Source organism: Galeopterus variegatus, unplaced genomic scaffold (assembly GCF_000696425.1).
Source record: "Galeopterus variegatus unplaced genomic scaffold, G_variegatus-3.0.2 Scaffold738, whole genome shotgun sequence".
NCBI lineage: Eukaryota > Metazoa > Chordata > Mammalia > Dermoptera > Cynocephalidae > Galeopterus > Galeopterus variegatus.
In genome coordinates this window covers 207,367-225,511 of record NW_007726849.1, presented here as the reverse complement: position 1 = coordinate 225,511, position 18,145 = coordinate 207,367, and the positions used below count along the sequence as shown (strand labels likewise).

At 39.6% G+C, this 18,145-nt stretch overlaps 1 protein-coding gene across 5 annotated transcripts in view; it reads left to right on the top strand.

Annotated features, from left to right (window-relative positions):
- OFD1 (oral-facial-digital syndrome 1) overlaps nucleotides 1-18,145 on the top strand; it is a 36,898-nt gene that overhangs the window by 13,799 nt on the left and 4,954 nt on the right. For 3 of the 5 annotated variants that reach the window (XM_008571949.1, XM_008571948.1, XM_008571947.1), the window contains exons 7-19: nucleotides 1,680-1,816; nucleotides 2,156-2,329; nucleotides 3,635-3,741; nucleotides 5,457-5,576; nucleotides 7,287-7,360; nucleotides 8,755-8,846; nucleotides 10,437-10,617; nucleotides 11,620-11,750; nucleotides 12,293-12,404; nucleotides 14,084-14,665; nucleotides 15,157-15,283; nucleotides 16,218-16,315; nucleotides 17,666-17,782. In XM_008571949.1, the coding sequence (XP_008570171.1) occupies nucleotides 1,680-1,816; nucleotides 2,156-2,329; nucleotides 3,635-3,741; nucleotides 5,457-5,576; nucleotides 7,287-7,360; nucleotides 8,755-8,846; nucleotides 10,437-10,617; nucleotides 11,620-11,750; nucleotides 12,293-12,404; nucleotides 14,084-14,665; nucleotides 15,157-15,283; nucleotides 16,218-16,315; nucleotides 17,666-17,782 (2,052 nt within the window). Of the gene's footprint in view, nucleotides 1-1,679; nucleotides 1,817-2,155; nucleotides 2,330-3,634; nucleotides 3,742-5,456; nucleotides 5,577-7,286; nucleotides 7,361-8,754; nucleotides 8,847-10,436; nucleotides 10,618-10,649; nucleotides 10,663-11,619; nucleotides 11,751-12,292; nucleotides 12,405-14,083; nucleotides 14,666-15,156; nucleotides 15,284-16,217; nucleotides 16,316-17,665; nucleotides 17,783-18,145 lie in introns of all 5 variants that reach the window. The other 2 variants (XM_008571950.1, XM_008571951.1) reach the window with 2 other exon arrangements.

Here is an 18,145-nt window from a genome sequence, read left to right as displayed (position 1 = left end):
AACCAAAAGTAAACAAGAAAAAAAAAAAAAAAAAAAAGAAATGCTACTGATTTTTGTGTGTTGATTTTACATCCTGCAAATTTGCTAAAATCATTTATCACCTCCAAGAGTTTTTTTGTAGAGGCTTTAGGCTGTTCGATATATAGGATCATGTCATCTGCAAACAGGGACAGTTTGACTTCATCTTTTCCAATCTGGATGCCCTTTATTTCCTTCTCTTCTCTGATTGCTCTGGCTAGTACTTCCAACACTATGTTGAATAGGAGTGGTGAGAGTGGGCATCCTTGTCTAGTTCCTGTTCTTAAAGGAAAAACTTTCAGCTTTTCCCCATTCAGGATGATATTGGCAGTGGGTTTATCATATATGGCTTTAATTATGTTGAGATACTTTCCGTCTATACCTAACTTATAGAGGGTCTTTGTCATGAATGAGTGTTGAATTTTATCAAATGCTTTTTCAGCATCAATAGAGATGATCATATGGTCCTTGTGTTTGATTTTATTGGTATGGTGTATCACATTTATTGATTTGCGTATGTTGAACGACTGGGCCTTTAATTAAGTGCAGGTTGAATTGCATTAGAAATATATTAACTGCTTAATATAAAGCAGTGCAGTCCAATAATGTGAACCATATATGAAACTATATGTTCTAGTAGTCACATTTAGAAAAGTAAAAAGAAACAGGTGAAATTTGTTTTAGTAATATATTTTATTTAACCCAGTACAGCCAAAACATTATTTCAACATGTATTCAATATAAAAAATATTAATGAGCTATTTCACATTTATTTTTTGTACTAAGTCTTTGAAAGCTGGTGTGTTTTTTGCACTTGGAGCACATCTCAATTTGGACTGGTTGCATGTGGCTGACCAGTCCTGTATTGGACAACACAGTTATAGAGCATTTGGAAAATACAGAAAAGTAATTGGAAGAGCATGTCTAAAGTTATGCCTACTAGAGACAAACACTGTCATTTTGATCTACTTCTGCCATCCTCTTTGTTCCTGCACATACTTGTTTGATAGTGGTGTTAGACATGGTTGAGATTGTACTCCATTTTCAGGTTTGCACTCTGCTGTGTGGTTGCTTCTGATGCACAGTTGGTTTGAGGGCCACTGGCCTATTGAAAAGAGCAATGGTATGACAGAGTCAGTAGACTTCGCTTTAGTCCCAGTTATGCCGTTACGTACTTGCTTAACCCTCTGGAAGTCACTTAAACTGTATGGGCATTTGTTCCTTATCCACAAAGAGGGAGGGGGTTGAAATACATGATCTTTGATTCTTTTAAAGTCATTGTTTTGAATGTGTAAGTCAACTTTAATCAAAGTCCATAATAAAATATGAGGGTACTTCAAAAAGTTCATGGAAAAATAGAATTAAAAGATAATACAAATCTTTTCATGAGCATTTTCAAACATACAGGAGTTGAAACAGTTTTACAATGAACACTTGTATACCCACTACCTAGATTCCACCATTAAATTTGTGTTGTATTTGCTTCATCACTGATCTGTCCATCCATTAATCCATCTTAATTTTTTTATGTATTTCAAAGTAAATTGCAGACATCCTTATACTTTCCCCTAAGCATACTCTTTACTTTTGAAAAGAGGTTTGGCCTCTTGTGACCGTAACCATATTTATATATCCTAATTTGATGTGTTATTTTTTAATAGCTGAGAAGCTTCAGCTTATTGATGATCAGTTTGCAGATGCTTACCCTCAGTGTGCAAAGTTACAGTCTTTAGAAATAAAGTTAAATGAATATAAGAGAGAAATAGAACAGCAGCTTCAGGCAGAAATGTGTCAAAAGGTAAGCTTTATCTTGTTGCTCTTAACAAGAGTGGTATCTTTGCTTGTCTTCTAATGTGTTAATCTTAGATATAAGGGGAAATACCTGGAGCCTTTATTAAAGAATGGGATACTATACTGTTGTGCATATTATCTTTATTTCCAATTGATATCATTTGTTTATGCCTTTTGAATGAACACTACAAATACAGTGAATGAGATAAAACTAAAGATTAACTGAACTAAATGTAACATGTTTGGACAGAGCATTAATACTAAACCTAAATATGGAGAGAGAATATGTTACTATTTCTTTAGTATAGTAATTGGTATTTTCCATTTTTTTGTGATAAATTTGCAGTTGAACTATTTTAAAGATACTGAAATAGCAAAAATTAAAATGGAAGGGAAAAGAAAGTATGAGAAGGAATTAGCTGAATTACGGAAAGAATTTGAGAAAGCTTGTCAAGCAAAATCTGAAGCCCTCATTTCTCAGGAAAAGATTAACTTTGAGAGAATTCAAAAGCACCAAGAGGTAATATTTAAAAGTCATTGACTGGGTGGCTCTTCCCTGCAGCTGTTAGTAGGTTGGCTCAGGATCCAGGAATGAGATGGGACAATTGATGGAACAAGGCCCTTGAGGAGCAATAGGGCCAGGGGCCAAGAGTGCAAATAGAAGGATCGGCCTTGAAAAGGACAGCATACATTCTTCCTCTGAGACTGGGGAGAGGAAAGAACTGCAGAGGCAGACGTCCGTGTCAGGGTTGTGCGAAATTCACACTAATGAGCTCCATCTTCTCAGGCAGATTTGAGGGTTAGGTAGTTATTTAGCACCAAGTACACCCCCTCTACAGTTTTGTATAGCACTTCTGGGAGTTGGGCTTGTTTCAGGTGTACAAATAAATGTTGGAAGCACAGATCTTTGAGATGATTGGACTGTGTTTAGACTAACAACTTCATCTTCAAGATAGGTGACTGAGTAGCTCCCCATTTACTTAACTGATTATGACAAGATTGTCATCCTCAAAATGCACCAGGCCTTTATTCTTCCACCTGGAATGCCTGTCTCTTTCTCTCCCTGATAAAACTGTACTGTCCCTTAATAATACCCAGCTTGAATGTCACCTCAGCGATGCCTTCCCTGACTCCCAGTGTGTCACTCGGTTAAGCCTCGTTTCTGTGTAAAGTCTTACGTACTTCAGTTATGAAATCCTCACCACCTAGTGTATTTGATTGTCTGTTTCTCCCTAACTAAATTGTGAGATCCTTAAAGATGGGGACTTTATCTGTCTACCTTTTTATATCCAGCTCCCAATGTGCTGCTTGACATGTGGTAGGTAGGTAGTAAATCCTTGCTCAATAAACACATACGTGGAAGGATGGCCCATTCATTCACGAGTTCACATTAGCTTGCTAACACTGAATCAGAATGACCCATGAGCTGAAACATTCAGACAACACTACCACCAGACCCATGGGGGTTTTATTGCTGAACATACATTTTGTTTAATATTTTTTTCTTTTTTGGCTGAAGAACTTATCAAAATTTTAACTGAGAGATGTTAAAGAACTAAATAGAATAATTGGACAAAGAATGTTAGGAACATAGGGTAATGTAGTTTCATAGTCATTGGAAGAATTTTCTTACGCAAGGGAGTAAATTTTTGTGCAACCTAAAATAGGTGAAAAGCAATCCTTGAATTGGAATCTCTTGAAAATGAAATTGTTGCCCTAAATGTCTGCACTTTGATTGTCTTCTGGAATTTAGGAAGCAGTGTATTAGTTCATATCTGTTTTATTCTTTAGCTTGCTTGCTAAAAATTAATGCTTTCCTATGCAGATTGAAACAAAAGAAATTTTTACTCAAAGGCAGCTTCTACTAAAAAATTTGGATTTGCTAAGAGACAGAGAAGCAGAGCTGAAGCAAAGAGTTGAAGCTTTTGAGTTGTAAGTAATGCATGTTCATTTTGGATATTCAGAATGAATATAAAAGAATTTCTAAATATGTCAAAATATTCTAATGTTTTTTTTTTTTTTGTCTTTTTCGTGACTGGTAAGGGGTTCACAACCCTTGGCTTGGTGTCGCCCGCACCGCGCTCAGCCAGTGAGCGCACCGGCCACACCTATATAGGATCCGAACCGTGGCAGGAGCGCCGCTGCGCTCCCAAGTGCCGCACTCTCCCGAGTGCGCCACGGGGCTGGCCCAAAATATTCTAATGTTAATTGACAAATAGAGTTCTTGCTTGAAATGGTGATATCACCTAGCTTTAGAAGGTACAAGTTAAGAGAAACAAAGACTAGGGTTTTGCTTTTGAAATATTAGACAATAGGATCAAAAGAGAATGAGACACCCATCATCATGCCAGACAAATAATTTGGAGAAGCTAATAATGCTTGAACAGATTGTGGGTTTTGTAGTTATGTTCAGTCATTCTAATATGATAGTTACATGTGTGTTTAGTAACTGAACTCCAAATATCCAGGCCTGTAGCATTTACCTGCTCTGAGCTCACACAGGAAATATGGTGGTCGGACTTGATTTACATTGGGTGGAACTATTTCTCTTGGTGTGTGTGTTACTCACTTTTTTCTAAGTGCTCACTAGTGTTCCTTCAAATCTTACCTGGGATTGATGACAGGCTCACCTGTGAATAGCTTGTGCTATAAACCTTTTTTATTTGGAATCTGCTTTTAATTGACACCCATAGATACTCCAGGAATCTTAGTTCAATAAGGAATTTTTCCCCATCTTCATTAATGTTTTCTCACTTCTGTAGGGTCACTTTGTTTGATTCCTTCTCTGTGTCTGCCTTATTCTTTTTTTGACAGTACTGAAGAGGTAAATTGATCAAGAGGGAGAAATGAAAAGGAACAAAATTTGGGCAGGGAGAGTTCCTGATTATATAATCTACTTCTGCTTCCTTTACTCCTCCCTTCCGAGCATGTTAGCCAAATAAATTGAATTCAATGCTCCATGGCTTTCCAGATTAGCCAGCAGAGGGAGCTAGTAGTACATAGAGCCGTCACCCTGTTCCTGGACTAGAAAGACTTTGTGGCACTTCTCCTGGTGACCTGATCTCAGCACCTCTGAACCTGATTCCCTGGCTGTGGAATTGGTGTGAAAGTTGATTTAAAGTCTCACTAGGGAGATCATTCTGTTCTTTGGTATTTGGAAGCCCTGATCGATTCATCTATCTTTTGTTCTCTTTTTCAGCACTCTTTTCTATGTTCAATCAAAAGATTATTAAATTACAAAAACAGATCTCCTACCTTTGATGTCTGTGGGCTAGTTGATTAGATCCCACAGTTAGAAACAATATTAAAGAAGAGACAAGCACATAAGTACACTAACTTTTGTTTGTAACTGATAGTATCATTCTTTCACCCTTAAATTGATTATGGCCATTTATCACCTGTAACCATTTTTCCAATGTTAATTATCTTCTGTGAGAAACCACATTGGTCTTGACTCTTTCCGGCTCCCCAAAGCCAGGTGCCTCCATCCTGTATAAGGAGGACTTCTGACTCTCTTTACTTCCCAGTAGTGACAGTCACATACCAGTTTTAGTCTGTTGAATTAAAAACACATGTTCTTTTTTCCCCAAAATTTGTTACCTGTGATTTTGTAGTTTATTTGCTTTATATGTTTTTTCTAATTTTAGGACCCAGAGGCTCCAAGAAGAAGAAAATAGAAGCGTGAGTGAGGCACTTAGGCGACGGGAGCAGAATATAAAGAGTATTGAGGAGACCTATGACCAAAAGCTTAAGAATGAACTTCTGAAGTAATTGTTTGGCATTTTTAAAGAAGTAGTATGTTTGAATCAAGGTGGTGGAAACATGACAAAAAGTGATGAAGCAGATAAGACTAATGTTTTCTTAGTGTTTGTAAAAGTTAGTGTTTGAAAAAATACATTTTCATCAATAGTTCTTTTCCCAGGAATATTTGAGTTAGGATAGTTGTTCAAAGATGTGACATAGAGACTTGCCTCCTCTGTTCTTCTTGCTCATAGCTTTTCTAACATTTATTGAGGGCCTGTAATTTGCTTTAATTTTTAGGGCACATTGCGAGTTACTCAGCTTGCGCAGCTAATAAGCTGTAAAATTGGAATATAATCACTTTTAGTTATCCTTTCCTCTGCTTCCACTAAGATGGGGATATCTAACAATTTAAAAATTATTCTACTTAGTGGTTATTGTTTTTATCAATGAATATGTGTCTTGTATTCCTTCAAGAGACTGCAAGGCCAGAATCAAAAGAAATGAACTAAAATTAACTACATGAAGCAAAAAGTGATATAGGAAAGGAAAATATGGACAACTGGGGTTACTTTGGCTTTTCTGCAGTCTGAGCGTTGTATACGAGGAATAAAATCTCAGTGCAGAGGTATTACGCCCATACGGTAACTTTTCTCTCCATGGGCACTATAGCATCCAGCACAAGAGGTGCTCAGTTAACGTTTGCTGAGCAGAAGTGTCGCCGAGATGACTCAGCTCAGCTGCTCTAGGTATTTCTCAGTCCTTGCTTCTCTTTATTGCTTTGCCCCTAATTTGTCACTGCTATTACATTACGTAGTACTTGCAAAGGTTTCTTGAGGTTGTTTTAAAATATATTCTGTTAAAAAAAAGGGAGATATAGAGATATAGCTGCTTTTCCTTTTATCGGTTTTGAAATGATGGATTTCATCCACGTATTTTGTCAGCTCCTGTACTACAGTAGCGAACACTGGAATATCTGTAGTTGCTAAACGTTTAGAAATAAATGAAAGTGTGTATGTTGATTTTACATATTTGTGGAGCTGGAGAACTGTTTTGGTGTCATTGTGACATCTTCCATGGTAGGGAGGTCTGTCCTCAGGGCTCCTCATAGGACTTTGGCAAGTGTTGGAGTTTGTGGAGGACGTTCCCCATGGAAGAACTTCTCTTTCCCTTCTCCCTTCCCGGAACCAGAAGGGCAGCTGGTGACAGCTGGGGAGAAGAAGGAAAACTCCATAAAAATGTGCCTTTGGGTAGCACTAATGTGTACGTAATGTTGTTGGCTCTCAGTACTGTGCTTAGCTCTGGAGTGCAGAAGTTCTCATCCTGTTTGAAGGTGGAGAGATGGGACAGATGGATTAGAAGCCACTGCCTTGTTATCCTTTGGGATTTAGAGTCTGTTGTGTGCTGTGTAAGTTTAACTTAATTTACTTATTTGCTCTTTGTGTTAGTTAAGACCAACTGAAAAGCAATGCTTTCAGTAACCTTACAATAAAATGACCCCACGTTTTGTGCGATTGAGTTTTGGGACCAAGTTTACAGGATCAAGGCAGGGTTTTACTAGACCTTTTTTGTTCAGCATTCAGATCCCAGGCCTCAGTACTGAGAGACTTTGAAGTTTACGCATGGGCATGTTCAGCGCCCTTGGGTGCAACTGCACCATAGATAAGCTCGTGTATTGATAGCAGTCTTTACAGGGAGATGTCAAAGAACTCATTTTTAATTCATTTGATTCTCAGGTATCAACTTGAACTAAAGGACGACTACATCACTAGAACTAATAGACTGATTGAAGATGAGAGGAAGAATAAAGGTGATTCTCAGGAGGGGCAGGGGAGCTGTAATTTTCAGTGCTGATGTAGGTTATTAGCTTCCTGAGGTGGATCTGTTCTATATTCTAAATATATGGGGGTACTTCAAATAGTTCATGGAAAGATTTGTATTATCTTTTAAGTGTATTTTTTCCATGAACCTTTTGAAGTACTTTTGTATAGCTTATACTTCATTGTGACTACAAAATTACACATTTTTATAATTTTAATTTACCAAATTAAGAAAATAATTATTGTCTTTTACTCCATTTTTGGAAACCTTAATGTTTAACTTTTTTTTTTTTTTTTTTTTTTTTTTGTCCTTTTTGAGACCGGCTGCACCATGCTCAGCCAGTGAGCGCTGTGAGCACACCGGTCATCCCTATATAGGATCCGAACCCGCGGCGGGAGCGCTGCTGCACTCCCAGCGCCGCACTGTCCCGAGTGCGCCACGGGCTCGGCCCCCATGTTTAACATTTCATATATTCCCAAAGGCCAGTGATTTATCATCACTATTTCATTCAGCTTTATTTCAATATATTTTGAATAAGTCTGCGATTGTCAAGAAGGTAGAAGCAACTTATTGCCATCCTGTAAATATTCCTTTTAACCATGAGAGAGACTTCTTACTTATGGAAAATTTTATTTTAACATCTCTGGCCCCTGTGATCTAGTTTCTTATTTCTTTTACTTCTAATATATTTTTATGCTTTGTGATATTTTTATTTGACATATAACCTCTTAAACTCTTGTAAACATTAGCTTGAGACTGTGAAAGTTGAATAATTTTTCAATCTTCAGATATTTCAAATTTCAATATATTTCTAGGAAATTGCCTATAACAAGAAGCTGAACTTTGGGTGGAAATTTCAGACAGATTCTTGGGAGTAAACCAGGGCTGGGTACTTGATATTGACTGGGCACCCAATGTGTGGCTGCTGCTTTTGTTACTATCTTGTGGAAACTAACACTTCTTTTATGGATTAGTACTATCATGTATTTAGCAAATTGTTTTGATGGTATATCTACATAGACTTGTGTTAGATGAAGCAAAAAATGCAAAATAGCAGCTACAAAATAGTAACAGATCTTTGTCTTTAAGGAAATTAAGAGCTGCCAGCACTAGGGTCCTGTGCTCTGAGCAGACAGTGTGACTCTGGTTAGCATGTGTAGCAGGTGGAATTTCACCACCTATGACAGTTAGAACTTCATATCACCTGTTGGGTAACAGGGTTTATTCCTTACTTGCCCACTAAATTTTTGACCTGTACATTTGCTATTTTAGATTATGAAATAGTGGTCATTAGATTTGATATAGTGGCCATTAATTATTAAATGGCTTTTGTATTCACTAGGAAAACATTATGATGTTTAATTGGTGGGCTCTTTCTTTCAGAAAAAGCTATTCATTTGCAGGAGGAGCTAACAGCTATTAATTCAAAAAAGGAAGAACTCACCCAATCTGTAAAGCGTATGAAACAACTTGAGGTAATTGTTAAGCCTGTTTTTTTTTTTTTGAAATAGATTTTAGGCAGTACATGAAATTTATCTTAAGTCATCCTCTCGATATATCTGGACTGTTTACTATATGACTAAGAAGGTGATGGCTGAAGGGAATTCACTAGTTCAGCATTTCAGTGGAAGTCATATAGGGAAGGGTAGCTAGGGCTTTGGGTCCTAGAGTCCTATTCAAATCCTGTCTGTCCTTTATGGCTTCTGTGCCTTTGGGTGAGTTCCAGGACCTCAATGTTGCTTTGCCTTCCATGGATTTGTCATCCCTTTTCCCCTGGGTGATGGAGCCACCAAAGATTACTCAAAGCCCATCTCTTCTGAGCAGTGAGAAGCCCCAGAAAGGGGTTAATCTCCCAGAACCCTCAAGAGTGAGGCATTCCCTCCATTTGGTAAACTAATCACAAATTGGGGTTCTCTTCCCGCATTTATTCTTCAGACCAGCAAGTTACAGGAAGAGAACACAGGTGGGGTTTTTGCTAAGTACCATATAACAAGTTTAACAATAGAAGCTGGTAACATGCAATTAAGTTGATCCACTAACAAAAGCTTGATTTTAGCAAACATTCTCTTCTTACAGCAATTTCCCAGTATCTTTACATATCAATCAGTAACCTGTCTGTCTTTGAGCCAGCAACCTTGCTGTGTTACAATTCTTTATCTTACAACAGAGACTATATAGCCTGGGGAAAATTTCCTGTCCTTTGCAAGGTCAATATTTGAAACTGCAAGGCTTTGGAAAACCAGGCCCTGTGAAGTACATTTGCTTTATGCATACTCTACACCTCAAGTTCCTGATCTATGAATTTGGGGCTGCTTCCCACATCACATGGTTATTGAGGGAATTCAACGCACTAACTTATGCACCTAGCCCATAGCAGGTGGCCAGTACGCGTTAGCATCTGCCCCAGCCTCTCCTCCCAGCCCACCAGCAGCAGGGAAAAATTCCTGTCATTACGTCTTTATCCTGTGGAGTAAAACAAAATGAGATGCATTTGTCACATGTCACTGTTACTTTACTTCTGTTCGTTAGTGTGCTTGCTATCTGAAGGACAGAGCTGGCACTTCAGGTACTTAAAATATATTGTATATGTTAAATATATTTTTGCAACTGTGATGATTTACTTTTTTGAGAACTTTATAGGCTTTCATACCTAACTAAGAGATATACAGACACAAAAGAAGCACTTCACAGCATGCTGGTGACCATTTCTAGCTCACCTTTTTATATTTAAAAATATGTATGTTGTTACAGTGCATGGTTGTTACTGGGTTCTTGCTTGCCTCTGGAAAATGGAGTGATAGTCTTCCTCAGAAGCACTTGCTTCATAGGACAGGGGTCTATAGAACTCAAGTTACAGGAACTTCCCATAACCCAGCTCTCAGGCAGAAGGTGACTTTCATTATTGTACTCAGGGTCTTGTCATTGCAGAGAACCTGACTTCTGTCTGGTTAATTAAATCTTCTTAATTAAATTATGACACTCAGCTTAGAGCAGCCTGCCATCTTTTACTTTTGCAGTACTGTGAAGTCATTATTCAAATGTAAGTTTTCCTTTTTCAATTTCAGTTTGAGTTAGAATCTGTCAAAGCCCAGTCTTTGGCAGTAACAAAACAAAACCACATGCTGAATGAAAAGATTAAAGAGATGAGTGATTGTTCACTACTAAAAGAGAAACTTCAGGCACAAAATAAATTACTTAAACAACAGCTGGAAGAGAGGAGAAATGAAAACTTGCGTCTCCTAAACCGTATGTCTTTTTTTCTCTTTTGCATGTTTTAGGAATTCATATTAGGTCAGTATTATAAAACTGTGCTTTGTACCTATAAGGGAGGCTTAAACTGGGAAGATTTTACAAAATTAAGATTCTCAGATTGAAATTACTTCCTTTTTACCTGCTATCACATACTTTATAGCATTAGTGTGAGAAGAAATATTTTTAAGCTCTACCAATATGCCTCTCTGGATTGGCATCAGGGCTCCCCTCCTCCTCTGACTGTTGGTTGGGTCTGGCCAGTGGGGACACCAGCAAACTCTGTGACAGACGGAGGTCGAGGTTGTTGTTATCTCCATCCCCACCCCAAACTCCACATATGGTGGTCCTGGATTGGCCACTGCAAGGTCATGTGCCCGCCAGATGGCCTCTTACCAGTGCTTGGCTCCTACACCAGCTCCCTGTCTCCATTGCTGGGAATTTCTTCCTCCGTTAGTCCTTCACATCCAAGGGGTGCTAACAGCATGTCCCTGTCACTAGCCCAGAGAACTACACTGTCCTTTGTGGTTACCCTACATAAATTGTCCCTTAATAAAGGGTCCTTAGAAGCCCCAAATTGAAGACACCATCTGCTTTCTACCTGGGACCTATCTGCCACTTACAGATGCACAGATCAGGTTGGACCTTGAGGCAGTCATCGACTGGTAAATCAGATAGCTCATTCCATGCCTTCTGTGCATGGAAGAGGAGAGGGACAGGCTTTCAAGATAATTTGAGGATTTGAAAGAGTTCTTTTACTTGGAGTAGGACTCCAAGAGTAATAAAGTTTACGTTAACATGCACTAAATTCTTTTGTTCTGAAATTTGAATCAAGATTTCTCTTAGTCCACTTAATATAATTAATATAATATTAATTGCATGAGTACAAAGAAAAGGAGCAACAATTTAAAACCTCTTTAGCTGCTTTATTAAATGAAATAAGAAAACTTAAGGTTGATAATGACCAGGATTTTTTTTTTTTTTTTTTTACCTTCTTAGGCATAGCTCAGCCAGCTCCTGAGCTTGTAGTTCTTCAGAAAGAGTTAAAGAAAGCAGAACATGCTATAGTGTGTCAGCAGAAGGAGTTCGAAACCCACAGGCGAGCTCTGCAGAAACAGCTGCAGAGTGAAGTGAGTACCGCTCTCGCTGTCCTGGTGTGCCAGCCCACCCTGTAGATGCGTAAACCTGGCACAGATCACACCAGCATTGGTCATATTTATTTTAATATCAAAAATTACTCCCCCACATATGTTAAAGGTATCTTTTCTCATGTGAGAAAATTCTCTAGTGATTATATGACTTTATATTCATAATAGTAATAAAATTGAGAGGAAAGCAAAGTCACCTACATGTACAGCTTTCTGAGTGCCCCATAGTACCCACTGTTACCTCTTGAGTCTCACCCTGAGACTGACAGATATTCACTGTCTTTCTGATTTCTGCCTGCATGTCCTGGAGTAGCTGTTCTTTGATATAACTGGAAAAGATGGTGAAAAACTTGTTTGTGTGTTCTGTTTGTTGTTTTTACAAAGGGACCCTATTGTTTATTGGTGTGAAGCTTCTCAGAATTGGCAAAACAGAGAGAGAGAATAAGTACAATAAGAGAATTTTTCCTTTGGAAGCAAGCTGTGATTTCCTTTACATTGATTTCTTTTTTTCTGAATCTTCTCAGGTTGAGCATTCTGCACAGCTGAAGGCCCAGATGTTAGATTATGATGCTTCTGTAAAGAGGTTAACCGTTCAGGTTGCTGATTTAAAATTGCAACTGAAACAAACTCAGACAGGTTAGAGACATTTTTAACCCATAAATATTTTTGTGCTTGTTTAAAGCTTCGTATACAATGTGGAAATGTAATGATCATAATTTATTGAACACTTACTAATTCTCTTAGTATGGGAAAAGCCATAGAACTGTGTGCCATCTTGGAAGTAAAATTCCCTATCGATTTCAGGAATACCAACTGGGTCATCAGCTAACGTGACTTGCCTTCACAGGTACCCCATGGCTTGAGAGAGCCTCATGTCCCAAATAGGAAAGGCATGGTAGTGACACAGAAGTCCCCAATTTCATCCTAGGCTTTCCTTATTTGTTACCCTGATCGGCTATTCAGTAGTGTTACGTATGCCTTGATAGACACACAAATGTATGGGAGAAGCAGGGTGGATTAGCAAAAAAAGCATTGCCGTTGGAATCAGAGGATTGTTTTTCTTTTCAACCCCAATTTTGAATTTAGTTGTTTGACCTTGGGCATGTTACTTTAACTTCCTTGGGCCTCAATTTCCTCATTTGTAATGGGATGATAATACCTACCAGGCCATGGTGAACAAAAATGAAATGAGATGGGTCCCAGTCCAACACCTGGAACATGAAAGACACAGGAAATGGTTTCTGCTGCTGTTTCATTATTATGTTTTCCCTGTGGATGCATATCTGCCCCTTCTTACTTCATAGGAAGGATATTGAAGCTTAGATACTTTCTTCTTTAGCTTTAGCTGCGTTCATGCTCAAAGAACATGAGTGTTACCAAGTTCAACCTGTTTCTTCACCCTGCTCAGTCCCCACTTGTACTGTTTCTTGGTCAGTCCCTTTCTATCTGCACTACTTTTATTTTTATCTCTTTGCTCAGTTCTGTTCTTTCCATTCATTCTTCATTTTCTCTGAAAAGTTTTGTTTGCCAAACTGCCCATAGCTGAAATCATAGCAGTCTTGTGTTATGAAAAATAGTCCAGTGAAGATGGAATCTTCTGCACGCCTGTGTTGCCCATCACAAGTTTCTGTCTTGTAGCATCATGGGGAGGCATTGCAGGAGAGGAGCAGGAACGCACCCTGGCTTTGCATTAGGAAATCCAATGACTCTAGGACTAGCCAACTGTGTGACCCAGCCTCAGTATGCCTCAGTCCCTTGTCTGTGAAATGGGAGCAGTGAGAGTTTCTTGACCACAGCGTTGTTGTGAGTGCGGGTCCTCATTCCCTTACCCAAAACTCAGGCCATGCACTGTGGATTTCGCAACTGCCCTGGGAGTTCTGGGGCGGCATACTCTAGTGAAACACATTAATCATTCTGCAGTCAAATGTGTGAATATTCATACTAGGTGGGATAAATAGAGATTATAAATGGATTTACATCAGTTCAAGTCAAGCTTTTTAACCAAGTGAGTTCACCTGGTTAGGCTTTGCCACCAAATAAATTATGAATAAATTTTCAGTTCTCAGAGCTTTTTGGATTTCAAAATTGTGCATAACGGATTCTGAAATTATATCACGAGTTACAAAAGAAGACATGTGAAGCTGTAGCTAGTACATATAAGCTCTCAATAAATATTCAGTTATTTTCATTACTGTGGCTTCAGAAACTATTTAATGTGCAAGTTTGTCCTTATCACTTTCTTCTTTCAAAAAAAACATTTTCCTTTTATTCTCCTCCTTATCCTCTCATTTCTCAAATTTTCTCGTAATCCGCAGCCCTAGAAAATGAAGTGTACCGCAATCCGAAGCAGTCTCCGATCAATCGTTTCGTCGGCGGATACAAACTGGCACCTCATGACATTGATATAAGTGGGGATTTCTTAAACAATCCTCTTGAACAGAAAAAAGTTATGGCAGGTGCAGTGACACCAAGGGTCAGACATTATCCAAATGCAGGGATGGAGGGCAGTTCCCTCGATTCTGACCTTGAGTTTGTAGCCAATGCTAAGGCAAGGGTAAAAGAGCTAGAGCAAGAGGCAGAGTGCTTGGAGAAAGCTTTCAGAGATTACTATCAGAGAGTTATTGAGAATCCTGCTAAAAGCCCATTGCCAGCCGAGAGTCCACCATCTCTGCACCTGCGAGGAGCTCCCATAAACATCACTTCCAGTGCCCTGGAAAGAGGTGTTTCTGCAGAGGACCGAGTTGTTCCTGGGCAGCCTCCGGTAGGCACACTTAAAGAGAAGAGTGAGGCCTCGGAAGCGCTGACTGACAGCGCCAGGTCACAGCCACACAGGCGCCTCTCCTCCACGCCCCTGCCAAAAGCCAAAAGAAGCTGGGAAAATGAAATGTGTCTGGAAGGTGAGCTACTGCACAGGAGGTTGCAGGCTGCACTGGAGCTGGGGGACCTGGTCCTTGCCGGCCCTGTCACTAGAATGAGGGTGCAGCCCCTAGAGAATGGGAGGTGGTGGGCATGGCATGCAGTGGTTAGGCAGGGGTGGCCACTCCCTGAACCTGCGGTCTCCTGGTGAACAGTGGCGTTTCCCCCAGTCACAGGGTTGCTGTGGGAGTCAGCAAGATAAAGAGCATCAAGGTCTAGCATTTGCCTGGCACGCACGTTCGGGGAATAACAGTGGCCTTTTCCTTGCTGCTTCTTGGTTTTATACATTGTATTATTACCACTACAGTTTAATTTAGGTGCTTGAATTCTTAATTTTGTGGATCATACTCACCTGTTTGCAAGGATGATGGATAGAACTTATTTTCAAACTAATAGAGCTCTTTAGAAACCACGTTGGTATCTTCTCCATGCAATTTGTAATATTCTCGCCCTGGTTTCTTCTGTCCCTTAGGTCTGGACAGGTCACACGTTGCTTCCCCAAGTCCTTGTCCTGACAGAATGTCCCAGCCATCACCTGCTGAGTCTAGGCACAGCCTCTGCCTCCCTCCTTTCTCCCACCCTCCAGAACAGAAGGCAGGGTAAGTGTCATGTTCTGATCCACTTCAGCTAGTCATGCTACCTGTGGTCTCAGACTTTATTTGTTTGGTTTTTTAAGGTGATATTAAAGATCATGTGACAGTATAGAATTTGCAGTCAGACTGTAAAATGATGTGTCCTCTTTGAGTCATGTGACAGTATAGAATTTGCAGTCAGACTGTAAAATGATGTGTCCTCTTTGAGATTCATCTGAATTACCTGGGGGAAAACAGATAAGGTTCCAATTTGTATCATTGAAATAAATTCTAAAGTGATAGTGGGTTCTAGAGTACAATTGTTGAAGCAGGATGGAGTGGACGTTTTTAGAAACTAGGCCGGTGCGTCGCCTGGGCTGTGATTTGAGTTACAGGCGGACTCCTGCCCATCCCTGTGTCCACAACAGGAGATTCTGACTCCTCAGTTCTGGGGTCAAGCCTGGGCATCTGCGTGTTTATATAGTTCTCCTCCACAGAGTTGAAAACTGCCACATAGGCCTCTCATGATCATAAAGCATTTAATTTTTTTTATATTGTACTTTCTTGTGATAAAGCCAAAAGGAAAGATGCCAAGTAAGGACACTCTGGTACACACTCAGGCTTTTGAGGTATTGCATCGTGCTGATGGTGTGTGGAAGTTGTTTTTTTCAAAAAAGTTTTTGTGGTTATTGGAAAAGCTAAACTCCTAGGCATAGCACTGAGAGTGCAGCATTACTCTTTGTTAACAGTGGTAGCGCCTGCCTCACAGCGCAGGGTGGTTCCCAGGAGTGACTGAGTGGGTGTGGTGAGTGCTCAGCACGCTGGAGCTGCTCTTCATAAGCAGAAGAAAAACGAATTCTGTATAGCATTTTCTTAAGTCACAGAAGGTTTTTTGTCACCTTGTGCTCTTGGGTTTTATGTTATTAAAACTTCATTCATGAATTTTATTCTTCCAATCCAGTCTTTGTCAGAGACAAACTGAAATTCAAGACAAAAGTGAATTTTCAAATTTGGACAAGCAAGCTTTTAAGGATAATGAATTTGGATCATCTTTTGAATGTAAGTTCAAATACAAGTACTGCTTTTTATAAGTTGAAAATGTAGAAAGCTTAGTTTTGGTGAAACCTATCCATTGGTATAAAAAGCAAAGCAGTTACAAATTTGTACATTTTTATTTTGTGGTAAGATTTAGAAATACAGACATAGTGCCTCTTTTTATCACCGAAATTTTGAGATGACTAATCATTTAAAAGTTAGAGCTAAGCCAATAAATGAATCCTTAACTTACCAAGTTTGGGATTACCTCAGATTTAAAATAAGTGATTTTCCTTAATTAATTATTATTATTTTTTTTTTCTGTTTTTTGTCTTTTTTCGTGACTGGTAACGGATCGCAACCCTCAGTGTCGCGCCCATACCGGACCGGGACCGGCAACGGGATCGCAACCCTCGGTGTTGCACCCGCACCTCGCTCAGCCAGTGAGCGGCCGGTCTGTACGTGGGATCCGAACCCTCGGCGGGAGCGCCGCTGTGCTCCCAAGCGGCGCACTGTAGCAGTGCGCCACCGGGCCAGCCCAAATTAATTATTTTTTTAATGGAATATGAAGGTGTTATTTTTCTTTATATTGATTCTGTTGACCATCTCAGATCTAGAAAACCCCATTCTTAGTGAAAGAATGGAGGTGAAAGAATACTAAGAGTCCAGAAACTGGTGGGTGTCCTGGCTCTGGCCCTGCCTTAGGCTGTTTCACCTGGTAGCCCAGTTTGTAAGTGTAAAATAAGGATGTAGAGGCCATCATCTCTAAGGCTCTTTCCAGCTTCATGAATCTTTGTATATAACCTATTGTTTAGCCTTGTAAACTTCATCGTCAAATCTGAAAGTATAATATTTTGAACACTTAAATGAGAAGGCTTAGTAAATTTTGTGAAGTCTTTTTAACTTGCCAGTTAAAAGGACTTTGTTAAATCATCGATATTTAAATAGAATTCACATGATTATCAACAAGCCAAGTGAATTCTCTGTCACTGAATTGATTTTCCTTTTTTTTTTTTTTTTTTTGCGGCTGGCCAGTACAGGGATCCAAACCCGTCACACGTGACCCTGGGGTTATAAGGCTATGCTCTGACCAACTGAGCTAACCATTCAGCCTTCAGATTGCTTTTCCTGTTGGTTAATGAATCCAATTTTGTAAACAGATTTAACTCGTTAAAGTGTAAGACCACTCTGAGAAGCGAATATGTCGGCAAGTGGTTATGTTGAGAACTTCCAGACTCCTAGAAGGAAAGGGCTCTCACCCAGTTGCTTGGCTGCAGCTCCCTTGCTCCCCCATTAGTTACCCCATGCTGCACTGCCCTCCCTCCTGCTATCATGAGGAAGGACTCATGGGATGATTGTTTGTACCTCGTGTAGGTGCAGGGAGCATGCTGAGTCTGTTTGAAGTGGAGGGGCTCCATCCCGCTGGAGATATGCCACATGTGGACGCAGCCACCGCTGCACCCGCCAGACCCATCTCATATAATTACTCAAGTAAGTTTTTTGCTTTTTAGTGGACAGCATGGCCACACACTGAACACCAGTCTGTATGCTCTGTAAATTCTTTCGTGTATCACTGAAGGACTTTTGGTAAGCAGACGTCATTCAAAGTCTTGGGGTTGGGGTGTTACTGTGAATTTCTGAACTAACTTCCAATGTGAACATGTAAAGACAGTGCTGAGGAAAAACTGAAGGAAAGGCTTCTCATTTAGTCTTCCCAAGCCAGTTGCTTTTTAAAATAACTCTTCTTTAATTGTTCAGAGTCTGACAGAGCAATTATACTTTTCCCGAGGACTCTTCCGCAAAAACCATTCCACAGGAACTTTATCATCTAGGAAATCATGGTGAAAATTTGAA